Below are 27,709 nucleotides of genomic sequence, written 5' to 3' on the forward strand. Positions count from 1 at the left end.
TCTTCCAATCTACTGTCATTTTCTAAAACCAAATGAATTCAAGTGTGACAATCATTTCGTTTAGTGCATTTTATTTCGAATGATCTTTTATTTGTAACTTTATTCAGAGACTTTATTTGACCTACTTTCTAATTGAGGCGGGAGACACCGGAAATTGCCGATAGTCTTTCGGAAAACGAAAAAACACAGCTTTATAGCCATATTTTTAATTATATCATTGTAATTATGCCATTAATCAACATTAAATGATATCATCTTTACATATTTATCATCAACTATAGCGTTCATCTTCCGCAAAATCAAGATTTAACATTCAAGATGTCGGAAGTCGACATTGCCGAAGAACTTCCGAATGGTGACGATTCAGCTTTCGAAGAACAGCCAGCTTCGGAAGATCAGGCTGAACAGAGTTTGACAGCTCAGACGATTCCAAATTCTATCCCAATTGTTAGCGAAAATGAAACTGTTTATGTGACTTCAACAAATGAACACGATCTCTTACATGCAGAGTTCAATGGAATCAAGGGTGCACACATTGTCATTCACGAACAGTTGGATCCTCATTCGGGGTTAAAATCACCCACAACACCCTTACCCCCACCTACCCCTGCCACGCCCCTCAGCAAGGAAAGAGGCTTGAAATACCAATGGGATGAGACAGTCGATCAGGACATTTTACCTGTTCGGTGTAAAACTACAAACGGAGATCTGTTTAAATCTAAATTTGGATCTGGTATGACAATTATTTCTTGGGAAACTTTTAGAAGTAATGCTCAGATGCAAACTTTCAAACCTGTGATGCTTCCACTTCGTATAAAAATTTCAAGCTCATATATATGTCAACTCTGTTAGCGTTTTTATTCCTTTATTAGATGTTCTATTCATGGCTTATAACCATTTTGTTAAATTACATGTCAATTAGTTAATAGATAATTAATCTCCAATTATAATGGTTCTGTATTTCAGGTGGAAGAGGGAAATGTATTCGCACTGGTGATGAGTGGTTTACACCGAATGAGTTTGAGCATTACGCAGGAAGAGCGAGCAGTAAAGACTGGAAAAGAAGCATCCGTTATGGTGGACGAACGCTCCAGTGTCTGTTGGAGGATGGAATACTGCAAGCCCATGCCACGTCATGTACATGTGCTGCTTGCTGTGACGATGACAATGTGGTAAGTTAAAACTAATATGGGTTATAAAATTTGCTGTGACGATGACAATGTGGTAAGTTAAAACTAATATGGGTTATAAAATTATGGGTGATTGCACGGTGATTGAATAATCTTCCATGAGCACAATTGATCCATAATCAATTTTCATCAAATTATAATAATTACTTGAAAGACATAAAATCCCCGAGTATAACATCAATGGTTGTTGGATAACATGATATATCAATGCTGGTGCTATAAATGTACCATACTAAAAAAGCTATTCGGATTTTCGTAATTTACACTTCTGTCAATCAAAACATCACGCCAATTTTCAAATTGAATCGACTGTGATAGTTAATTTTGATCTGATCATCAATGAAATTTGTCTGATTATCCAACAAAAATTGTAGCATCGTTTTATGTCTGTTGCTTACATTTTCCAAATTTTCTTTGGAATAAATGTTAATTTTTACATGTTGATTTGTTTATGAATATGATTTTGAATGCAAATCAGGACATGGGATATATCAGAAGTCAAGCAAGATGTCCAATCTTAATATTATGTATACTTCCAGACTGGTCCGGTAAGGTTATTTGTGCCATACAAGCGAAAGAAGAGAGACAGTGACCCAGGCACCCCGTCCACACCAACAGGCAAGAAGATGAAGAAATCTCATATTGGTAAAGTATTAGGTTTTTTTTAGAGGAAAAGTTAAATCATTAGTACCGGTAATCTTGCAAACAAAATTACAAATAATGATAATATTAATTAAATGTTCGCAGAAAAATTAACATTTAATTGACACCTTTCAGGAACATTTGAATATTCAATTACTCAAGGAAAAGGAATTCTAGACAGCATAAACTATTACTGTACTTGAAATTAATTCTTCTTATGAAAGTGTATGTCAAATTTCCACTATATATCTCTTCATAATCTCCCTTCTGTCTGTTGTTAGTCAACTAAGAGCTTCTTTCACCAAAATAAAACTTCATTCTTACAATTGTTTTTCCAGAGACAAGTATGGCTCAAGCATCTGCCAGTTTTCCCCATCCAGTGAGACTGGCCAGCGCCAACCTAAATGGGGAAACAGTCCACATTCTCACATCTGACCCACTTTCAGGAGGTATTGAAATTACATGATATCATTCTTGCATACCGTATGGGACTTGACGCACAATAACTTGCCAATTCATGATATTATGATGTACCGTTTAAATAATTGTTGTATACGAAATAATATTGAATAATTTTAATTGTCAATTGTACAATAATGAAAATTTAAAATAATAAACGTTTTATGATACACAATATCCCAATCTTCAACTTCCGTTTTAACCCGGTTTAACTCAATCGAGTTGATGTGAGTTATATCCCTTTTTTAAAAACTTAAACAAACCATTTTTTTCTCATTTATTTCTCTGAAAAGCCAAATTCGGTCAGAAATCAAATTCAGAAAAAAATGTAATGAAAAATGTTGTTTGTAAGACGCAGGTATACTTTTAGACGTGCATCTTATAACTAGTCATTTAAGGTACTATTGTTATTTTTTTAAATATTGATCCTAAAGATTTTTTTCTTTTACCTATTGGAAGTCAACTGTATTTTAATATTGACATGATTTCATTAAACTGTGATGCACACAAGTGACTGTGTACAAAATGTCAAATTTGATAAAATTCATAACAGTTTCATTTATACTAACAAAAAGTATCAATCATGTTTTTTGTGCGCAAATGGGAAAATCAAATCAACCAAAACTGGAAATACGTAGAAGGTACATATAAGGTCAACAAGTAATTAGCTCTTTAGAGTACAACATTTTCCAATTTTCAGCTTACATTTACTACATATTTTATCCCTTAACAAGTTCTAATATAATATCTAGAATTTAATAGTAAACTGGATCATACAAGATTGAAAATGCATTGAGGGACCTGTTCATATATTATAATTGTGCATGAGGTGTGAACAAAATACAAATGAGAGCTCTATTGTTAATCATTATTTATAAATGTGAGAGAAAATGCTCTATTTTGCTGATAACCATTAGTAGTGCTATTGAAAATTGAATTATCTCAATGCTTAGATTTACAAAAGTCTGTTCATGTAAGTATCTGTCAGTTGCTGTTGGTAACTGATCATAAATGGCAGTAAAATAGCTCAATATCAACCAAGTTTTAAAGAAAAATTGGCAACATAAAATCTGTCTAGGTCCCTTTACTGGTCAGAAAAAAGCACCATCTTACTTCAGTTTGGTAACATTCTTGGTATGTTTCAGAGACGGTGATGGTAGCACCAGTTCCAGTGAGCGGTCAAATGAGCCCAGGTGGAAAGAGCATCACCTTCAACATGGAGATGCCTGAACACAAACAGTGGTGGCAGCTTGAAGAGGTCTGCTTATATTCTGTAGCGTTGTCGATGTATATTACCATGTATTTGTTTGGTAACAGGGGGCAGCACAAAAAAATGACTTTAAAGTTTTATCCTTAGGACATTTTATTATAACCTATTAAATGTTTTGTCATGAGATCATTTTGTTATTAACTATGAGTTTCACATTCAAAAGTGGTGGGTCTTGTTATTTATAGTAATGGTATTAAAGATGAAATATTTTTTTAAAATATGTTTATTTTGGATGAGTTATAATCCTTCTTAAATCTGGAGGGAATCCGAATAGACACACTAAAGGTTCCATCCTCAGTAGGTAATGTTTGAAGAAATGTTTACCTATATTCGTTTCTCATAGTGGCTTGAATGTATCATTTTATCTTGGTAGATGGCAAACAGCCTGATTCAGCAGGCCAACCAGTTCAAGATGATGGTGGAGCAGGTGAAGCAGCAGTCTCTGGCATACAAGGAGGCTGCAGTGAACCAGGTCAGACAACAGATGGAAAAGGTACTGAAATAGTGTACAAGATTCATGTAGGGTGACTTCTTCTCTAGGCCTCATATAATTGATACCTATGTGTATTGGAAACTTCCTTCACATCTGCTTATAGCTTTCTTGGCAATAGAGCATGAATTATGAACACCTGTCTGTATTGGAAACTGGCTGTGATATCAAGCATTATACTTGGAGGTTACCAATACAGTTTTGCATTCATCCTTGATGTACTTTATTGTAAAAACGAGTGTGTAACCAAGTCCCAGTGTACAGGCAATCAAGATATGTTATCTTTTAATACATTAAGGTGGAGTTTGAAGTGGCATGGTTCTCCTGAAACCATATGCTTAATGATATTTGACAAGAAAATCTGCCACTTATAGACAATTTATGAACATTCATGGGAACATATTTTGTATTTCGCGAAACATTATACAAGGGCTGTTTCGAAGAAAATTATTTGTTGTGTCGTAATATGATGGACAATTGCATTAACATTAGTTATACCTGGATTCTTGACAAAGTATATTATGGGTGAAAAAGACATATATTTTGGCTATTTTTTGTTCGATTTTAATCAGTTGTTTTTCTTCATGAACAAGCCAACCGGGGGGTTGTACTATTTACAGTGGAAATTCACCCCAAAATAATTAGAAAGACAGCCCTGCATTCCAGAGTGTTATTGACATTCACAATTCTATTCAGATGATCAACCAAGCGAAGCAGGAGGCCCAGATGCAGCTACAGAGGACAATAATGGAGGAGCGGTCCAAGCAAGAGATGGCAATACAGAATGCCATTGCCCGTACCAGGAATGAGATGGCTGACAAGGAAGGGGGGATAACTGTGGTCACGTACGAGGGCTGGACGGGCCAGACCCCACAGAACATCCAGGGCCAGCTGCCCAACATCATGGTGGCCACAGAGGCAGAAGGGGAGGTGAAACAATGACTAAGAGGCTTTTTAGGCACCTGAATGAACAGGGGCTGGATTGAGAGTTTAACAGTGTTGGCGAGATTATATCAATTGCTTATGATTCCATGATCTGGAGAAACAAGAAAACAGGAGTAATTTGATTTGGAAAGAGCAGCTATCACACAGGTTCAGATTGAGTATTTTAAGTTTTAAATGTATTTTGATAGTTTTTATTTGTGTAACATGTATTAAAACCATTTCCTATTCTAGTGGACAAGATGTTAATTAACATACTCCGATATCTATCTTTGTTCTGTGAACATGTTTATCATTGGTAGGTTCATAAATTCATAGAAATAATGTATGAAAAAGGGATATATTCATTTTTTGTATGGGATTTACACACTACTTGAATGTAAAGTACATTTCATTGTATGTATTTAATTGTGGCATTTATATCCATACTGTAAATAGGTATACTGAATTGCTTGTGCTATTTTAGTTCTATTTAAGTAAAAAGAACAAAATTAATTTGCGCAAAAGTCAAAGTACATGGTGGCCAAGGCATCAGTAGTTCAAAGCTATATTGCAATCCGTCAAAAGGGCATATTATTTGTATAATGTTTATTTGTTTTACCATTTTAAATACTGTTTTATCTTTCAATTGTGTTTAAAATTATTTGAAAAAAGTTGTGTTTTTAGTGAATATATGTCGAGCTAGGAGATTATTGAAATCATTTTGACTGTTATTCATTTAATCAGTGCTTAATTTTTATTGATACTCTTATTCTCATTTATTTAATTGATCACTCATGCATAATTGATCATAGTTTTATACTTAATTATTGTTCAGACGCATGCCTCCACCATTGGGATTGCGGGACACATTCACATTCAGTATGAAGAGCTCTGACAACCGAAAATACATTAAGCAGAATACAACGCCAAATTTCCATTTATTAACAGAAAATCCAACATATATCCATTTAATCTTCAACTAGTTTTATTAAGTGTGTTATTTTGAAGCTTGCACATGTGCATTGCCTAGCTTAGAGGTATTGGATATGCATTTTGCGCTGAAGACTGAGAAAGCATTTATTTCTGGTCTTCTAAATGATTGGTTGGCTTAATTGTTTTGAAGATCAAGAAGAGCACTTACTCTTACTAAGCATCTGGAGCATGTCATTCATTGTAAATGTTTCATTATTTGTATATTTTGCATTGTTTTACTCATTTCTGTACATACTGATTTCATTATAGGGATCATTCATTCACAACATTCGTTGAAAAACTCTTTACAAAATTTTGTGTATGGTTAAATCATAAATGTAATAAAAAAATAATACTTAATATAGTAATGTTATAAAATTATTCACCAACTACAATTACCCAGTAGAAATCTTGAGAAAGAAAAAGAAAAAGTTGATGTCGCATAGTGGGCATTGAAATTATTCTTTATGGATTTTCTTGGAAGATCTGTTCTAAGTGAACTACATGTATCTTATCTGTGTTTATGAACAAACAGACCGATATGTGTTTGAACATAAATTTGTAAATTTAAACCTAAAACTCCCATTAATTTTTCGGCAAAAAGGATTTTCAGTCATATTTAAATATTCATAAACCAGAATTAAATATTCATAAACCAGAAAACTTCCTTATTTGAACTCTAAATGATGATTTACCATTGTTAAGCAGTTTGTTCATATTACACAGGCAATTGAATATTTCAGTACGTGACTCTAAAAACTTCCTTGTAAGGATAGACCGCTAAGTTGAACAATATGTTTGCCATGTGATTATGGTGTTAATTTCTTATCTGTGAAGTCCCACTGCAGATGCCAAACTTGGTTATTATGGACGCCTTTCATAAAGGACATGGATAATTTCTCTGAAAACACATACCGGGTTGAAGCCATCTGCTTTAGTTTACATTATTTTATTTTTTTGCTTGATTGTGATGAGAGCTGACAGCTGATTTAACCACACATGAGTTCGTTTTCCTGGGAAGAAACAAGCACTGGTGTACATTTTGAGAGGCCATGAAAAGGTACCCCTGGTCAAGACAAATCCACAACCTCATGGGCGAGAGTCTGACACCTGTAATACTAAACGTTGAAACTTTGATACACTAAGACATTTTCGACGTCTGTTTAGTTAAAAAAAAGCTGCTTGTCACACGAGTTATCAGCGGCGTACCTGCCCACATGCCTATAAAAATGGTTTTAAGGGGGAAAATGGATTAAAAATCAAACCCTTACCCGGATGAGGGGTAGACTATACACAACTGACGAACACATTAATAATTTTAAGGTATACGTGATAAAAAGTTATTTACCTTTTAATATTTAATTGTCAATTTCGGTTTTCTTTACCTAAAGTACGGTATATGAAAAGTTAACGCACTAATGTCCCCCTTGGCACATACTGCTGTATCTTTACGATATCTGAATGATGTTTGTAAACAAGTTGTTAGAGCGGTAATTTTTAATGTTAAATGTCGTCTCCACCCTATCCTGATGTTTTTCGTGAATCGTCTGCTCCTCTGCCAAGAAAAGCTATCTTTGTTAGAAGAGCGATGGGATGCTCAAGAACAAAGTTTCCAACTAGGTTTGTATTTGATTTCGCCCAGTAATAAAGCTGCCCAAACCTGAATACACCACACATACAATAGATACACAATTTTAAAATTGTTTGAAAGGTAATCTCTATATTGAAGTAATGTGCATGCAGATGCAATTAAAATATTTGAGTAACTGTGGAGAGGTCATTCTCTACCATGCGTCGTGTAAAAACATGATATCTGAGGAGCACCATGGGAACTGACTGTCTTAGTGGTCTCGGGTTAATAAATATATACCAGGAGAAAGAGATCAATGTCGAAGAAGTTGTTCATACATTGCAAATAGAAAGAGTCGCAGGCATTGGTTTTTAAAGTGGAAAGAGAAAATGACAAGGATTTTTTTCACCATGCTATCATGTATTTTCTTTTTTCACGAAAAGATAATTAATGTTTTAACTGTAATTTCTTTACTGTCTTGTTTTCATTATAAAGATCACTCAAAGTGGCTCTTCGAGCACCCCTAATTACAATTTTTTTCCCGTACCCCCACTGGCAGAAAGGGGAAACCCACTCCTCCAACCTCCCCCATATATGCATATATACCTCAAAATAGCCCAGGGACGCCTCTGCTTATGGCCCTTGAATTGTCATAACTTTGAACAAATTCACCTTTCCTTTGTTCCCTTTACACATTAGATCCACAGAAATCAGCTATTTCTGCAGACAAATACATCCCTGGATGTGCCCATCATATTTTTCACTTTTTTTTGCATTTACTTCCTTTCATGGAAACATCATTCTGTGTAAATCAAGTCCCAGTGTATAGGCATTCATGATTGAATAACAACTGAACAAACAACTTTCAATCCTTCTTCTTAAATGAATTTTGAAAGAAATAGAACATTTGGCTGTTGTTGGGGGGGGGGGGGGGGGTGAAAATTGAAAATAACGTTTGTGTTCCCTCAAAAGGAACCAGGGATTACCTGTCCTTCAAGTAATGATGGCGCCATGAATAAAACCTTGTGCAGACAATAACATTAAGTATTTATTAACCAAGCATGAACTTGGCGTCAGTTTTGGTGGGTATCGTGTTTTGATTGTGAGATCAATCGCATCCCTATTACTATAGATTTTCGAATTACATTAACAATATAGAAGTTGGAAGTCTTGTTTAGACAATAACTATTTATTATCCAACCATTTTGAAACTTGGTAACAGTGTTTGTGGGTATTATGTCTTATGTCAAGTTTGATTATAGGGTTAATCAGAAGAATAGCTGGTTTAATGTCTTGTGCATAACTATATTTCTTTACAAATCTTAATGAAACTTTTTGAAACTGTTTGGGCTTCATGCTTCTGTAAAGTTTGACCTTAGGGTGAATTGCATTTTAAACTCCAGAGTTAAGCCGCTATTTAATTAAAACTAGACGCTGTCCAACTCATCGAAAAGGCCTTTGACACAGACACAATGCTCTTCCATGCATTTTCAGCACAAATAGCATGGAGGTGAACAATAAACAGATAATTATTATATTAATTATGACAAAGCATTTGGGTAAGGTTCTACTAGGTGTTAAATATAAAATAGAGGTGCACCTCTACATTTATAATATAACGGTACTCAATTTATCAACAGTACTCTTTCAACTTTTGACCTTTAAATGTGACCTTGATCTCAGAGGTACTGACCTGGGTCTTGTGCATGACATGACGCCTCAACATGATGAAATTTCATGGCAAGTTTTTTTTTTAAATATTATAATGCATGGTCATGAAACAGCCTGGACAAGGTTGAGTCCAGACGGACAGATTTGCAACACAATGACACACACAGAACCACCATTGTGACAACTATAGTAATTTATGTCTTCAGGAGTTCTTAAGTTCACAATTAGTCCTGAAATTAGGATAGAGAGCTTATAATTTCAGACATTTGTGCAATAAGTAATAATAATGATTGCTTTTTGCTAGGATATTTGCATCAAAAACAGTAGAAAGTACCTTGAAATCAGGAAAATGAATGACTCTGGAAACAATTTTTAAATGGGGTCTTAGCCTCCAAGCTCTGCTTTGGACATGGATATCTCATTCTCAAACAGCCATCAGTATTTTGCAGGATTGACAATATGATTGGTGAGAGCCCCTGGACATGACTTGTGCAGACTATAATATTCTAATTATTTATTATCCAATCATGATGAAATTTGGTGATAGTCTTTGTGGACCAGTCAAATTTGATTGTCGGGTAAATCACACCAGTACCTCCAGAGTAATGTCATTTTTTATGTTAAATGATATTTCGTTTATGCATAATGCAGACAATAATCAGCATTTATAAACTAATTAGGATGAAACTTATAGACAGTGTTTTAACTGTTTGTTGGCTTAATTCCTCAGTCAAGTTCAATCTTTGCACAAATTATTTCAGTAAATCTCTAGTAATTCCCTTTTTAAATCTAAAAATAGTAAGTTTATTTCTAGTACAGATAATAACTTCCCAGAAAGTATATGTTATCAAATTATGATGAAATGAATGATGGGCATAATGTCTTGGTCACTTTTCGTTGTGGAGCTAATTAACTTTGTAACTCCAAGAGTTATGCCTCTTTTACACTAAAAATTAGATTTGTACATTGTGGAGACAATCATAATGAAACTTGGTGACAGTGTATTTAGGCATATCTCCATGACCTTTACCTTTGACCCCAAAACTATGGAACTTATCATTGGTCAACAAAAACAAATATTTCCAAACAATATCAAACATCATGAACCTGACCTTTGACTCGGAAAACAATTGGATAGTCTAATGGTCAAGTGCATCATACCACTGAAGATTCATGGTCCTAGATTAAATGCTTGCCTGTTTATTGTGTAAACACAATTTTCAAAACACTGTTGGATATGACCTTCTAAATCAAACCAATACAGGGCATCTGTTGGTCAAGGCAACTTGCTAGTTATAAAAATCCCTCCAACATCAAACCATACATTGATGTGTATCTGATTAAATTATTGTGCAGTCAAGTTAATAGTCTAAGGGCCATTCATTTGTCCCTCTTTAATGTGAACGTAAACTCTTGATAGAAGTCAGCAAAAGATATTTATATAGCTATGTTTAATCAAAGCTTAATAAAAAAACAGATATAGACTGCTGACACACAAAGTCATTTCACTACTAACTTACATTAACAACTTTGTTTATATTTTCATTCAATAAGGTAGCTTTATAAAAAGGCTTGAAGTAAATCCATCTGAAGCAGCCACTATCCATCCAATGATGCTTGAAATTCACTCCATCATTTATTCATATACTAATAATAACAGTTCATTGCTTTCACTATATAACAGTTCCATGTTCTAATATTGGACTTTGTTAGGTTTATCTAGGGTTGAAACTTCTCCCCTTCGGTAACTAGCCTCTCGATTTTTCTGAAAAAGATCAGAATATTCCATGTCAAGACATAATTCAAGCACAATACAGACACCCTCATCACATAACAAGAACGTATAATCAAATAACCTACATCACAAACATGATAACATAACATACAGCACAAACATGATAAAAAACACATCACAAACATGATAACATAACATACAGCACAAACATGATAAAAAACACATCACAAACATGATAACATAACATACAACATAAACATGATCACATAACACATAGCACAAACATAATCACACCACAGACATGATACCACCACACATATCACAGACATGATACCACCACACACATCTCAGACATGATCACATCACAGACATGATAACACCACACACATCACAAACATGATCACATCACAGACATGATACTATCACAGACATGATACCATCACAGACATGATACCATCACAGACATGATACCATCACAGACATGATACCATCACAGACATGATACCATCACAGACATGATACTATCACAGACATGATACCATCACAGACATGATACCATCACAGACATGATACCATCACAGACATGATACCATCACAGACATGATCACATCACAGACATGATACCATCACAGACATGATACCATCACAGACATGATAACACCACACACATCTCAAACATGATCACATCACAGACATGATACTATCACAGACATGATACTATCACAGACATGATAAACTTTATAATTTCATGTACAGCATGGACATGATCACATAACACATAGCACAAACATGATAAAATCACATGTATACAGCATGGACATGATCAAATTACATACAGTATTTTACCTTAATATGATATATATAAGTTGAAGCTAACACCTGGGCAACGGACAATAATTCTAAAACTGCCAAAGACAAAGTTTCAATAGAATCCCACCAGTAGTTTTACAGTTTATTCTCTTTACTGGAGTATGTGTTAGCACCCATAATAAAATATATGGTAAAGGGGAGACAATTTGGTAAGAATGGAAAAATATACCGGGGTATCAACAGTTATATTTGAAAAAAACACACATCATGTTTAATAAAATAACTATCTGAGCTGAAACAAGTACTGGTTCGATGCAGAAACCCTGATGACTGTATTTTCCATTAGTTACGAAATTGGGTTTAATGATAGGGCTAATTATAACGTAATAGAATGCATTTTTTACATTTCCAAGCCTGTTCCTCAATTATGGGAAAGCAGAAATGGTATACTTGACACACCTTCATCATACTGCTCTATGATTATGTTAAGTTTTATTGAAAACTTAATAAAAGCAACCAAGTTAAGGATGAGTAGGGATGCAAAAGAATATTTGAATATTTGATCGAACGTTTGATATTCGAATGTCAAATTCGGTATTCGCAGTCTTTGTTGTAACTGGGTTCCCCGAAGCCCGGGACAAGTGAATACTTTTTCGGGCAAGTCAAAATTCCCAGGTGGTTGCCCGAATGGGCAAGTGCATTTTTCCGAAATTTAGATCCCTCTGTTTTCATAATTTCTTTAGCAACAATTCACAAATCCTGACTGATTGTTATTATTATATTGAAATATTGGCTTTCGTATATTTACGCATGAATTGGTTATTTTTGGCAAGTAAAACTGTTTTTGGGCAAGTGGTTTTCTTCAATTACTTGCACAAAAGGACAAGTGCTGAAACAAATTAAGGCAAAGACTGTATTCGAATATTTGATGCTTTTTTGTTTGAAAAAATAACTTTTGCCTACAACTGTGTTGTTGTATATATTCGCTTGTCTTGTTTTTACAACAATTTATCCGTAATGACAGAGGCTTAAATGTCAGTGATGACACTATACACGCGTCACATGTTAATAAGGGACATATTGTGGGGACTATAAACAGTACCCGTAATTTTACGAAATCTGACTAATAGACAAGTGACATCAAACAAGTTTCAATTATTTTTGGTAAATCTTAATGACCATGCCAATAATTTATAAAGGATATACGGAATCAGCTACCAAAGTGGTCTCATGACTGCCAATTAAGCTGTGCAGTATAACTCGAATCGCAGTTATGATATGAATTACATTTGCTGGTTATGTGCTCTAAACTGTTTTCCATGTTTTAATATTTATAACGCTCATGCTTTGAAATGTAACTGTATAGAATAGCGTTTTAGGACATTATTGTACAATAGATGAGTCAAAATTCAGGGGTTTTTCAATAGTTATATTCAGAAGAGATCAATACCTTAACGAGGCTGCTCGACATACAGAACTACCTTCCGCTGTTGCATCACGACATTCAACCGGGAATTTACGATCACAGCCTTGTTTACAAATAGGAATGCTGTTAAATTGAAATTAATTTGGGGTTTTGTTCGTTCAGAATATTTTGCCTTTTGTTGGATTTATTTTCTGTAAATGGGGAATAACAGAGGCTAATTTTGGGAAAAATCAGTGTCCGTCGCATAAACCGGTTATGAAAAAAGCCAGTGCTATATCTGTAGCGAATAATAATAGTTCTTTACTACATTTCTGAAATATTCATTTTGGTAATCGAAAGAATTACCGAATATTCTAATATCAATTTTGCCATTCATTTCCATCCCTTGTAAAGAGTTAACTGATGGACTAACAGACTAACAATGTGATTATTATAAAAAGATAACTATTATGTCTCCCTTCTTGGACATAAAAAACAAATTATATACAAGTAAATAGTTTATATATATACAACCAATGTGTTATAGTAAGAGAGACAGCAGCAGTTACCTACCCTTTGGTTGTGTACAAGATATGTGAGGAGGGTTACAGGTAGAATCAGGGTGAAGAACAGGTACTTTGTGCTCCTTATATTTGGTTTGAAGTTTTCCCCAATGGTGTGACGTGCCGAGAACCATCTCTGCAGAGCAGGGTCAAACTGAAAAGTTTACAAAAGTTAGGATTTATAGAGGGTGGTTTTTTTTGTAAATTACAAATTTAAAGGCCGGGTGCATGACCCCAAATATCCTACCGAACAATCATTAAGCCTATTTGGCAGAGGAGGCGTGGTTAATCGGGTTTATGAGGTCTGCTCAGGTCAGCAGTTTTGAGTTGTAAACATTCACATGATTCTGATAGTGGTAAGAATAATTTGTCCATTGGTTTTTTATTAAAGAATAGATAAATAAATTTCATGTACCATGACAAATACTTCCGCCAATAATTGTGTTATAATAAGCCATTTGATAGTATATATCAGCCCAGTTAATGGATGTTTCCCCAGCATATGTCCATTAAAACCTTATGCTATGATAGTAAACCTATAGTAAACAGGAATCGGTAGTGATATTCGGTTTGCTGTTAGAGGGTCATGAACTTTCAAGATCTGTGAGTCAACATTGCTGGGAAATTTTAATTTGTTTGACAGTTATAAAAAAAATAATATTTGAAACTAGTCTTTATAACTGTTTGAAACACTTGAAATTTACAAGATATGTTTATAATACATTAAATGAACGATATGAGAAATTTTAGCAATTCACATTTTGGTAATTATTTGTATATTTAAAAAAATGCACTGGCAGTCTGAATTGCAGACACTCTGCGAGGTAAAGTGAAATGGCCATTTTTCTGACTGTCTGCCTTTTATACTATTACACCAGCCTTTAACATCTATAGGTCTGTTTGTCATAACTGGAATATAGTTCAAACCTTCAAAAGTGTGTTTCATTGTTACTGTATATTAAAATTGTCAATATTCAAGTTTTAAAAAACTAGAAAACCTAAGTGAACTCGATTGAGTACAAAGCAAGGCTAACTGCAACATTCTTTCATATGGAACTTTCAAGTTTATAGATCAAAATTCTTATTTTGACTGAATATTTGAGACAGAGTGAAGAATCACGCTGTAGGTAATAAACACCTTTGAATATCTATTTTAGTTTCATTATTGTAACTTTTAACAGTTTCCGAGTTACGACCAACTTACAAGCTCGAGTAAATGATGGCCAAGATGGTGAGGATGACACCAAGACTCCTGACACCAGTAGGTACTTTGTGGATGAATTTACATTGAAAGCATCCTCAAGTCAAAATGTTTATGGTTTGGTCAAAATGTCCCCATGTTGTTGTTTTTTAAATATTGTATTGTATTTGTTGTTTTCACTTTTGGACATAAGTAACTACTTGTGAGTTGGTGAGAAGCAGCCACTCAGTTTATATCTCAGTGAAAGAACGATTGATTTAAAGTCAGCAAGGCAAGAAACAATAAACATAAAATAAATGTAAACTCACAGATCTTTATAACCAACAATATTTTTAACAAAATGTTTAGTTATAAAACATGTTTATAATGTTCAGCAACAAATCATAAAGACATATATATCATAAACAAGGATCAGAAGCATAATAGACAAGACAGATATAATACATTCACATTTAACAAATAATACATGGTGACAGGTGATAAAATGATAACTTGCTAGGAAATGCTCCACCGCACTTCACGGAGCCCTGAAATCAATCTGAAGCACCTTCCGAACTGCTTCCAGTGGGGAACTTATTCAACCTGCTGGACAACAGGAATTTACCTGACCCCTAAATACAAAAGGATATTTGTGTAGTATTTAAAATATAACCAAACAAGGACGGAAATGATTCCCAAACAAACTTTTGTAACAAGATACCAGGCTACACCATGCTGGGTAGAAAAGAAATCAAATCTATTGACGCCTGACCTTGCCATCCTCATTCCTTACCATACCATGACAGCATTATATTTTCAAACTGAGCAAAATTTACGCATTTAAGTTTTATATTATGATCTGGGATTGAGTTCTATAGCACTGCTGGTCTGACTGACTGACACTTTCTCGCTCAGTTGCAATATTTCCTATGGTTCACGAAACCGAGTGACTTTATGTCAAAGGTAAACACTGTTTTCTTTGACATATATGCGTTTGGACAAAATATGATATAGAGTTTAATAAAAATGTTTTTTTACAATTCTTGATTTATAGTGTAGTGTGTGTGGGTAACTACCAGACGGCTGGTCAGGTTAGAGGCCTTACTTATGACCCACCAGTCATGGGTTTGAGCCCCACACTTGGCACAATTTTTGTCTAAAGGTTTACTTTAGTATCGTCCAAAAACAAATTTTAAAAATAATTCCTAGAATGCAAAACAATTCTCAGTGCACGGACGATGACAGTATCTGACTATGGCTGAAATTTGTAGAAATTAATCAGTATAGTACCGATACCGTGTAGCGGTGTCGAATTACGGAGGTTTCGTCAACTTTCCAGTTCGTCACACTTGTTCTATATAGTAAATTGCCAAGATGTTTCGTCACACCTATTAGCGGTTTCGTCAACTTAATTGTTTAGAACTATTTCACACATTTATGCAAAACCAATTAGCTTAAACAGTTGATGACCCAATTAACCGCACGTGTCAGCGTGCGTGGGGGCTTTAATGTGATAGTGCTAGTGATAGATCACACCTAATAAATTGGACATAATAGTTGCATTAATTGATACTTATAATAAGGTTGACGAACTGTAAAAATATGTTGACGAAACAACTACCCATTTTGTACTATAAAATAAGGTAGACGAAATGGTAAGGTGACGAAACATCCGGTACCCGCGGTGTCAAACCCTAGCTAACTTAGTACTTACAACAGTGCCACCATAACCACCAGCTCTCGGGTCCTTTAATACTCGGAATTTCATTTTTCTCTCTTCAACCATTTGTTTCCGCTTTGCAAATACGCTCATATCTTTTTCGGATAAATCGAACATCTTTCGAGGATCCCATTTCTGGATATCCCCAGGCATTTTCAGTTATTTTTTTGCAAAAATGCGATATCCGAAAAAAACCAAGGTCGCTGAATGTGTTTACATTGGTAAGGCTTGTTCCAAGGACAAAATTAACCCAAAGAAAATAATCTTGAACAAAGTGTATAAATCGGTGACCGCTTTTCACTACTATAGATCTCATTTAAAAAAAAAAAATCTATTTGAACTTTCACAAAGTTCTATAATTCAAAATGTTTCATCTGTCTTATTTTGTAAATGTACGCTAGATATGATTATTTTTCAGATGCATTTTAAACCATATCATTTATAGACTCAATTGAAAGGGCTTTTCCTATTTGTTCAAATAATTTTGAAATATATGCCTCTTTGGCGTGACGTTACTTATAACCTACATGTACTATAGTAATCCTGTCGAACCCACGACCGCCGGAACACTAGACTGGCGTGTAACCAACAGAGCTAGCCGGGCGGCTGGTTAATTTTTACACTCATACAGGTATACTCCCCCCACATTATATACCCATTATATAAGCATTTACATTGAAGCTGTTATACATATACAATGGTTATTTCATATACTGTTTGTTAAAGCTGCACTCTCACAGATTGAACGTTTTGACAACTTTTTTATTTTTTGTCTTGGAACGAGACAATTTTTGCGAGAATCCATGGAAACCAGTTATATAAGAATGCTGACAAAAATAGATTTTAATATTTAAGTTAAAAATAATGTTTTATGCATTTTTCCTAAACCGTTAGTAACGGTTAAAGCCATAAAACATTAATTTTCGAACGGAAATATGAAAATCTACGATCTGATTTTTTGTCTGCAAACTTATATCATTGGTAAAAAATTGCTCGTTCCAAGACAAAAAATAAAGAAGTTAAAATAGTATATCTGTGAGAGTGCAGCTTTTAAACACAGTCCGTTCAAATGCTCGCATGAGCTTATATTGTCTTGTTTATATCTAGCTGACTCAAAATAAAACTTATCTTATTAGCTTTTTTTTTGGCCGAACAAGGCACTACCCTTGCCTTTTGCTTCTGACACCAGTAAAGCAAACCTGGGAGGAAAAGTGCACCCAATGTAGCGGTCGAACCCACGACCGCCGGAACACTAGCACGGCGCTCTAACAAACTGAACTAGCCGGGTGGCTAGTTCTGTACAAGCGTATATGTATGATGTTATATACTGCAATTGTATGACCACCGATGGAATTTGCTAATATCGTTTGGTAACCCTACTTGAAAAAAGCAACCAAACTATTTCCATGTATCAAAGATCTCCACTGCTAGTCTACAATGAATGTTTGGCTAAACTGGCATTCCCTTAGTTATAGAAAGTCGCGAGCTAATGTTACAAACTTTTAAAACGCATAGACAATTTAATAAGTGCAGTTTTGTTCAGAGTAACAACATGTAATTACTTCAAGCCTCAGCAGCAAAGGCGTAGAACCACATTCGCACTGCATCAGTTTTAATCCCGGGTTTTTAATACGTGGAATTAGTTGCCACAGGATGTTGTTCAGGCCAAGGATTTGGAAAACTCTAAGATCATATTTGATAGGCATGCACGGAAAAGACAATATGATTAATTAGACTCAAATAGTTGTTGTTAAGAGACAGTGTTACATGACCAAACAACACATACCACTTCACCATACTTTATGGGTTTTCACACGATATGTATTTGCTATTTTGAAATAAACTATAATTATAATCTTTTAAATGTGCTTTTTGTTGGAGAATTATTCCATATGTAAATTAATTAAAATACCAATTTGCCAAACTCTTATAAATTGCTCTTGTGTTATATTATCATATTTACCCAACTGCAGTTCCACACCTGAAGTTCTGTGATCATACCTATTCATCTGAATCCATACTTTTTGTACTAACCTTTAATAAACGACTGTTTCTTTCCTATAAATTGTATTTCATTTTTTTTTTAAATCAGCATATTTTAATTGTCTTTATACATTAATTTAGTATTTGAGATTCCCATATTAAGTGCTAAATTGCAACATACAGTCTGATTTCTGTTTTACCGTGTTCATTATTTGTTATATTCGTGGCACTTTCGATATACAACTAGAGACGACCAGTCGTACTTAGTATTTATTATAATTATCTTTGGGAGTATGGTTTCAGTTTACTCTCGTGTACACACATTATTGAGATAGATATTTACTTTTAAGAAATCGCGTCAAGTTGTGCCATGTTTCACGAGAGCAGGAGGTTACGTTTATGGTTAAACGACGCTGACCTATTTTTATTAATCTGTCTTGATATTCTAGGTTGTTGGGCATAGTGCACAGACGGAATGTAATTCTGCTTAAAGCTACGTACAGTGGTTGTTTATTGTGCGTCTGTGTTTATCACAGCCACAGATGACTACCATTTAAAGTTCAACCATGTGAAATACTTTTTGAGCTGAACGGGACACAATGTCTTACAGACAATGTTTACTAAATCAAAAGCCATAACTAAGCAGTGTCAAAAACCCACAAAGGTGCACACCGATGCATGCTTACCAATATTCTTCTGAAGTTTCATGACTCTAGGTGTAACACATGAACCTCTACAACATTACTGTATGTTACACAATATTGTGGCCATATTTATTCTCTGACCGAGTGGAATGCGAAATAAAATCACAGGTCCTTATCAACATTCCTTAGAAGTTTCATGAGGGTCGGTCTAACACGTTTGAAGGTACATGCAACCAAATATCTTAAAACAGAATATTTGTTAATGACCGATTGAATAACTATATTATCATTTTCCTTAAGTTTAAACAAGTATTTTAAAATACGTACGTATCTATTAATATGTAACGGGTATCTACCCAATTCACCATATATAGCAGCGTTGGAAGTTGTTTGTCTAACACCAAGTATAGCTTTGCAAAACCTCAAATGTATCCTCTCCAACAAAATCCTCACAATTGGAGAGGATACATTTGAGGCCTTTAAAGACCTAGTTTAAGGAATGTTTGGCATGATAATCCCCTGCTGTGTATCTCCTGCTAATCGCACAGTAGGGGTCAATTTTCTGTGTATTGGTTTACTGGCTCAGGACCATTTAGGGTCTATTTTTACAATAAAAGATCGAAAACTGCACAGCAGGATACTCAGATTGGAGATCTGACAAGCCAATTAGGCAATAAGATTAAGATCAATCAACAGAGGTTGTGTATTAATACACGTTTTTTTGTTTTTTTTTCGTGTTTTTTTCTGGGGGTGTTCTTATAGAAGGCTTAAACTAGCAGGATACTCAGATCGGAGATCTGATAAGACAATTAGGCAATTAGATGAAGGTTTTTACACGGATCTATATACAGTTTTGTTCTATACAGGGTTTTTTTTTGTGTGTGTGTGTGTTTTTTTTGTGTTTTTTTTTTTGGGGGGGGGGGGGGTCACTTCTAGAAGGATTAAACTAGGTCTTTAATGGAGCTGGAGTCACTTATATAAGGATTAAACTAGGTCTTAAATTGACCTGTATTAAAAAGAACCATCATGTTTGTACTCCCATGGATTATCCTAGATTTTATTTTCGTCTTTGGTAATAGTTCATTGAAAATTCTCACCTGCATTATGAGGATTCGGCCAACCAGTGTACGTAGTGCCCTTATTGATCAAGCTCTACATTTTGATGTACCGGAGACCGAAGTTTATTCTAAATTATCTTTCCTTCAGTTTTCCTTTGAGGTAAAAGCAGAAGATATTTTGCGAAGAAAACTTCGACGAACTGCATTGGGAATATTTATTAGGTAATTATAACGAAATATCACCTGACAGGTACACTGATTGTGATCATTTAATAAACTATTATTCCGCTATGTTGAATTCATTCTGATGTATCCGTCCGTTGCCGCAGTCTAGGGTGATATAGGCTCCAGAAACTTACGTGTTTGGGGTTGTTTGGTGTATCATACCAATAATATACAATACTTTCGATACATAATTGTTAAATGTGTTGTTAAGTTATAGACAGTATTCCAGGTCTATATGTTTTATTATATGTACAAGAAGATAATGGTGGTGTATTATTCAAAATTATCACTGTAAATGTTCAACAAATGTATGTATGTACTTAGTCCACTTATACTCAATGTTTCATCTATCGGTGTATACCGTCTATCGATGTAATCCGAAATATGCCGAATATCGATCACGTGAACGGGTACCTGCACTTCATATTGTTTATATTCATTCGAGAGAACTGTCAGCTACAAACATTTAAAAGTTCATGTCATTTCTACGCGTAAGTATTCCCCCAAAATCAAAAAAATATATGTAATTACATTTTTTCTATATTCTAATTCAACTTTCTAAATGTAAGCCATTGCTATTGCTAGAATCTCGCAAAACCCAGATCGGATTTTCCCGATTTCATCTATTTATATATGCTGATGACGTCACTGACAGGTGCTTTTTAACAATGTGCATATTCGCGGTCACGTTACCTCCATGTTTGGTATTGTTATCTACTGAAAATGTCATATACACCGGTTGATTGTACATACGTCACAAAACAAAATGGCCGACCCCTATGTCAACAAATAGGTCAGGTGTCGGACATATACTATACAAATACTTTTATGGCCACATAATTTTAAAGGTAATTAAATCCTCAACATATATGTATTAAAAATTATACATTTATATCAACTTCGATTTTACAATAAGCAAAGGCAGTCTTAGTACACCGATAGATGAAACACACAGGCTAAATGGCCGTCAACGAGTCTTTTGACGATTTTTTTAATATGGCAGACTCGTGACGTCCACCATACCAGCAAAAAGTAGCAAGCGGTCCTTGCGTAGAGAATCCTCGCGGCCACAATTTTGAAAATATTTCCGTTATAAATTCAAATTTCTACGAAAATATTATTGCCTACTATTAAACACATATTAAGTTATGTCAGTATGCCCAAAAAACATGTTAAGTTATCATAAAACACTTACAAGTGTCGATTGTTTATCAAGTATCCCGATATGGGTAAATCTGGGACAAATCTGACTGGTTGTGTACATGTATAATGGTATTTGTGACCCATAATATATTAATGTGAAAATAACAACTCTAATGACAAATTTAATCCAGTTCGGATCACTGTCGGATAAAAATTTAACAACTTTGTCATTATTTTTCAACATCAATGCATATTATTTCAGTATATCATTTCGCCGAAAAAAAAAAGTATCCCTGATCGGTCATTATTGTAGCTATGTATGTACTATGTTAGTTAGCTACAATAATGAGCGATCAGGGATACTTTTTTTATTATTTTGACATTTCTTATGTATCCCTGAAACGCTACAACTCTCTAACATTTAACACTGGGTGAAAGAATATTTAGTAATATTATGCATCGATGTTGAATAATAATGACAAAATTGTTCAATATATACCTGACACTGATCTTAGTCCAAGTAATTGTAAGTTGGCGGATTTTTTTTACGATTTTTGATATGGCAAATCCTTGATGTACAAATTATTTTGTACCAAAAGTGGGTAGTTATTCCGATTGGGATTCCAGGTTAAAGCATATTGCATCAATAAAATATCATAAAAACAAGATAATGTTATTTTATATTAGTTTCGTACACAAAAAATAAATATCAAACAAATAATTATGAGTTTGATGGGTTTTTCTTCATTTCATTCTGTCAAAACATAACAATATATACATGAAGGGCACCTGCAAGGCTTCTGTTCACAATTTTAAAACGATCTGAACATTTCGGCCATGGTCGAGTTGTTACGATTGTGTTTACGAGGTCTATCTTGAAGCTTGTCGGAGATGGTCCAGTTATTACAATTGGATTTCCCGTTGGCATAATCGTTGTCTGTGTCAGTCAACGATTTTGGCCAACTGCCCATTACAGCACGAAAAAGTATATTGCAGATTCTATTTAAAACTGCATGTCAACGAGTTTGACTGCATTTCAAATGGGTCATTTAATTTTTCAATTTGCCATGTTTTTTGTTTTTTGTTTTCCTTGTTGTAGTGTATGCGTATGTTCAATGTTCACTAATGTGATATAATAAATAAGAAACACAAGTGTGCTCTAACTATTTATTATGAACTACACTAAGCAATGTACACCAACAGACTGACCAGGAATACTCAGCATGCAAAGAGATAAAGATATAAAGTATAGTCTGTTTCTATAATCTGCAACAGTTTATTTGTAAGCAATTTCCTGGATGTTTAGAAAAGTCATGTTAAGCATTATGGGTATTGAATTTCCACTGGAAATATCGCTAAATAGAATAAGAAAGTTTTTATTTATATGGCCAAATACATGGGTAGTTTTACACTTTGACGTAAAAAGCATGAGGCTGACAATGGATATTCCTCAGTCATCAATGGGTATATCATCAAATAGATAACATCAATTCACTTTAGCAAATAAATTTTTCTAGATTGAAATTATTTAAAAAATTATTTTAAAACTGTTATTAAAAACAATAGAAATAATGCAATGCTGAGAATATATAAGATATCAATTTGCTATGAAGTTTCATATCCAGCATAGCATCAAATATTTAATGTGGTCAAAATTTAATGTTACACTGGGTGTTAAAAAGGTCAGTAATTTAAGTAAACAAACTCTTTTGGCAACTTTGTAAGCATCTTGGGGGAAGGGTCATAAAAGAACATACATCAAGGATTAATCAATTTGCTGGATGACACAGTATATTCCTGCCATATTTCTGTGTACGGTATTATACACTGGAACATCAATTATCAGCTTTTTAATCTGGAAATTGGTATTTTTTAAAATTGATCATAGCAAATGAAATTATGAAATTTAAAAGTAATGGTACAAGTCCATCTTTGAAATGCATTTACAGATGAAATCATATCATTTAATATTTTATCATTGACACCATTCATAAGATAATTCAACAATATGTAAAAAAATGATTCCCATAAAAAAGATTTGGCCACAATTAATGCGAGTAATATTAATCTAAAGGTCATACTGGATATAAATTTTCAATTTTTCAATATCCCCAAAAAGGGCCTATACAAATAAGGACTGCTTATCAGGAAGTTAGCTATTGACTGGGAGGTCTTATCTGGCAACTTGCATAATATTGTCTTTAAGGGTGAAACAAAAATATAATTGAATTAGTGTTAAAACTGTTAAAATATCAGTCAACATGTGCCTTCTCACCTTTCCTGAATGGTTTGAATTCATTGTGATTCTGTTGAGTGGGAAAACTATAGACTAGCCTGAAAAAGCCCTGAATAATATCAGATTGAATGTTTGGTGATCTTAACTGCAGATATAATATTTTTCGTTTTATTTACAAAGAAAGATGTGGTAGACTTTTTATCAGCTTTTATTATTAGAGCTGTTAGTCAGCTATGTTGCCAATGCGGAGTGGTCAATTTTTGTCAAATATCATCTAGGCTTACTTTCTCTTGTCTATTTTAAGCATTCTTGTTGAATCCAGGGTAAACTTTTGATAATTTTTTATTTCATTCATTTTCAGTCAAAACTGCATTTCCCTGCAGGATGATTGACCATGAAAATCTACTCGCCCTGCACAAAAATTACACGCTCTACATGTTCACAAAATAAATCAGGTACCACTGATTACACGTTGGCTAGCTTTGCAGCCACTCAAAATTACAATCAAAGCAATGGTTTCCAACATAAAACCATAGACAACAAATTTGATCCTCTCAATTATCATAACAGTGTTCTTTTTCCTAGTCCTGCATAATTCATTTATGGAGAGGTCTAGAACCAGGCCGGCTTATAGATTACAAAGTTTAATAGCGGTCTTATACATGTAATTAATTAAATAATAATAATAAATAATTTAATTATTGATCATTTGTTTTCTTTGATTCCCTGAATTTATAATAGAATAAATAGTCTCCGCTTTCAATCATGTGAATTTGATAAAAAATAAACTTGCCCATCATGAGGTCACACATCTGGTTTAAATTTGACTGTTTACATCCGGAATGTTTTTCGCAATCATTGTTTTGAAAAATAGATCAATTAATATTTCTAACTGTGGTATCTTATTGCCCAGGCAGACTAGATTTAATTTTTACTCACCTTGATATTCATGCGCAAATTCGAGCAGGCAAGTTGATTTGAAATATGTTTTTAACCTGATTTTTCCTTGAAAATTAATGGGTTATACTCTAGAATGGCGAAAAAACGGACTGGCGGGCTTGTTAACAACTCTGTGTTGAAGTTTTTATTCCATGTCATAAAGTCAATATATTTTTTTTCCCAATTGCTATAAAAACATTGTCAGAACGCTTGTCCAGGGAGTGGATGTGATTGACCTGGCAGCGGAAGGATTCTGGGGGTCGTTTTAGCATACATGCCATATCTCCTGGTGGGGGAAAAAATCGCCGGGAATTTTGATCCATTCCCTGAAATAAAAAAAAAATAAAAAATTGCATCAGGCAATAATAACAAAGTGAAACCACAGTATGGGAGTGAAACTAAATGTAAACAAACAACTCTGAAAGGGAGAAATAAATCACAATGAATATTTGAAAAAAAGGTTTGAAAAATGCCAAAAGGAAACTTACAAAATTGAAAGTATTTAATTTATTTATAGTAATAATCAAAGGCAAAGAAATATTACTATTTTGGAAAAGGATGAAATTAATAATATTTTTTCCATTCTCTTATTGTCTGAACGACATCATACCTGATAGTATTAAGCAGAATTTTTTAAAAGACTTTGGAGGAAGGTAAACCAATTTAATTGTCTCGAAAACATATTTTTCCAATGACATATTTTGTTTTGTGAGTGCATTGCAGTCTGACATGACATTGTATCATAATAATATGATAAATCATGATCTATAAAATAATTCTGTAAATATTCAAAAAGTTAAAGGCTTTCATAGCAATAAATATATTTTTTCGTACTTTCGTCTAAATTTATATTGAAATTTTGCCAACTTACTGAATTGTCTTCAGAAATATGTCATGTATGGTTTAGACATGTCCATTTAGAAGATTGTCAATATTAGTAACAAATAAAGCCACAACCAAAACCAAAAGCAACTAGTTAATTTGTTTTAATCAGTTAAAAAGATAAATACAAAGAATATCCTTTTATTTTAGTTTTTGGTCCTTGGAGTCATTAGATCTGCGAAAATTGGCAGTCAAATCACACCCCTGATGTCAAAATTTTGTCTTGAACATTTTCGAATATAGGTCACCTCAGATCAAAAGTCACTAAGTTAAATCTTAAGAAGATTTATTCCATGTCATTAAGTCAAAAGTTTTTTATTCGATTGTTATGAAACTTTGTCTGAAATACTTGTCTTCATGTTGTCTTGAACATTTGTGAATATGGGTCACCTATGGTCTAAAACTAGGTCACTAGATCTAATCTTAGAGAGTTTTTATTCCATGTCATTTAGTCAACAGCTTTTATTCAATGAATATGAAACTTTGTCAAAATATTTGTCTACATATTGACTTGAACATTTATGAATATGGGTCACCTCAGATAAAAAAATAGGTCACTAGGTCAAATCATAGGAAGTTTTTTTTCAATGTCATAAGGTCAATAGTTTTTATCCAATTGTGAATATGGGTCACCTTGGGTTAAAAACTAGGTCACTAGGTCAAATATTTGAAACTGCTTTCCCCATGTCATAAATTTACCAGATTTTATCAATTAAATCTTGTTCTGAAAATTTGTCTGCATTGTATCTTATATGGATATTGTGAGTATGAGTCTTCCTGAGATAAAAACTAAGTCATTCGGTCAAGTGTTTGGTAATATTTTTCCCTATTCTAGATTTAAATTAAAAAAATATTTAACTTTTTAAAAGCATTATGTGTATGAAATCATAGATGATAAAGTTTGTTATCTGTGGTCTCGGGGACTTATTTTTTAGGAAAAGCTGACATATATATATAAAATGTTCTTTTTTCCTCACACAAATGGAAAAGTTTCTGTTGTTCGTCATGAAATTTGATCAGGTTATTTGTATAATCATATCTCTGATAAGTATAAATATGGGTCTTCTTGGATAAAAGACTAGGTCACTAGCTCAAGTCTTTGGTTTGCAAAATTGCTTCTTCAACTAAAACATCTGGCTTCAATGCGGCAAAGCCACTTAGGTATCTTGTTGTTGACTTCCACTATTGGGAGCTTTTTTCTTGTTTCTTAAAACATTTTATTGTAAGAAGTGTGAATAAAAGGCTAGTGTCAGTATTCATAAGACAACATTAAGTAATCAATCCCTTACTTACATGTAAGTCAAAATCAAATAAAACTATTTCTGTCTGTGCTTTCAACATTAAAGTAGGACTCGTGTTTATGTTGAAATTGAATGAAATGAATAATTTATGACATTTTTAAGTAATTGATCACATTAATGTTAAAGATATATCAATGTTAAAGATATATCAGCAGTTATGAAATGATGGAGATGGTGTATCCAGGGATACCAGCCCAGTGTCTGGCAAATAGTACTATAATGATGTCTATGTTGTCAATTAGTCAATCAAATTTGAGCATTCAGCATTTTGCTTACATGATAAAACTTGTATGGTCAAATGATAATAATCATAAATGATGGCAATTCTTGTCCTATTTGTCTGTGTTAGTGCATGTGATTTATGCACTATCTCGCAAGCAGAGTCTTAAAGGGCCTGTACACCAGATTGGCACCAAAAAAAGTTTTTTTGGTAACGAATCTCAGGACAATTATTTAATAAAATGTTTTACTCTTTGATATCAGAATTGTAAAAAAAATACCAAAATGTAGAGACCGGGTTCGAACCGGTGTCGCCAAAATTGCAGTACAGTGTTGTATCCACTGTGCTACGAAGGCTTACCCTACGCGGTTGAAATATTTAAGCTATATACCTAACTTGGTAATATCACGTGATAACATCGACTAGCCAATCACCCATCAGGAATGAACTCTACTAGGTAGACATACCTAGTAATCT

The 27,709-nt window shown here is 33.8% G+C and overlaps 3 protein-coding genes across 5 annotated transcripts in view; 2 read left to right on the forward strand and 1 right to left on the reverse strand.

The window, feature by feature from the left end:
• The first annotated feature begins 132 nt into the window (after positions 1-132).
• LOC128236590 (deformed epidermal autoregulatory factor 1 homolog) lies at positions 133-6,309 on the forward strand. Its single transcript, XM_052951560.1, has 7 exons — positions 133-733; positions 967-1,172; positions 1,730-1,835; positions 2,171-2,281; positions 3,437-3,549; positions 3,935-4,054; positions 4,748-6,309. The coding sequence occupies exons 1-7, from the start codon at positions 319-321 to the stop codon at positions 4,991-4,993; spliced, it is 1,317 nt and encodes a 438-aa protein (XP_052807520.1). The 5' UTR covers positions 133-318; the 3' UTR covers positions 4,994-6,309.
• A 4,311-nt stretch (positions 6,310-10,620) lies between these two features.
• Positions 10,621-16,835, reverse strand: LOC128236891 (uncharacterized). The gene is made up of 3 exons (XM_052952021.1): positions 16,596-16,835; positions 13,712-13,855; positions 10,621-10,953 (listed from the first exon to the last, which is right to left on the reverse strand). Exons 1-3 carry the CDS (start codon positions 16,752-16,754, stop codon positions 10,882-10,884), a joined length of 375 nt encoding a protein of 124 aa, XP_052807981.1. The 5' UTR covers positions 16,755-16,835; the 3' UTR covers positions 10,621-10,881.
• Positions 16,836-20,439: 3,604 nt separating this feature from the next.
• Positions 20,440-27,709, forward strand: part of LOC128238261 (sex comb on midleg-like protein 2) — a 37,204-nt gene continuing 29,934 nt past the window's right edge. Inside the window, exons 1-2 of one of the 3 annotated variants that reach the window (XM_052953981.1) lie at positions 20,462-20,508; positions 24,252-24,345. The gene's annotated coding sequence lies outside the window, so the exon portion shown is untranslated. Of the gene's footprint in view, positions 20,537-24,251; positions 24,346-27,709 lie in introns of all 3 variants that reach the window. The other 2 variants (XM_052953980.1, XM_052953982.1) reach the window with 2 other exon arrangements.

Source organism: Mya arenaria, chromosome 6 (genome assembly GCF_026914265.1).
Source record: "Mya arenaria isolate MELC-2E11 chromosome 6, ASM2691426v1".
Classification (NCBI taxonomy): Eukaryota; Metazoa; Mollusca; class Bivalvia; order Myida; family Myidae; genus Mya; species Mya arenaria.

Bases quoted from the DNA above. Each gene is read 5' to 3' on its own strand.
- LOC128236590 (XM_052951560.1), top strand. From the start codon at position 319: ATGTCGGAAGTCGACATTGCCGAAGAACTTCCGAATGGTGACGATTCA. The intron at 3,550-3,934 runs GTCTGCTTATAT...TTATCTTGGTAG, and splicing joins AGTGGTGGCAGCTTGAAGAG to ATGGCAAACAGCCTGATTCA. The intron at 4,055-4,747 runs GTACTGAAATAG...AATTCTATTCAG, and splicing joins TCAGACAACAGATGGAAAAG to ATGATCAACCAAGCGAAGCA.
- LOC128236891 (XM_052952021.1), bottom strand. From the start codon at position 16,754: ATGCCTGGGGATATCCAGAAATGGGATCCTCGAAAGATGTTCGATTTA. The intron at 13,856-16,595 runs GTAAGTACTAAG...TAAACTTTTCAG, and splicing joins GTGGTTATGGTGGCACTGTT to TTTGACCCTGCTCTGCAGAG. The intron at 10,954-13,711 runs GTAGGTAACTGC...GATCTTTTTCAG, and splicing joins ATCTTGTACACAACCAAAGG to AAAAATCGAGAGGCTAGTTA.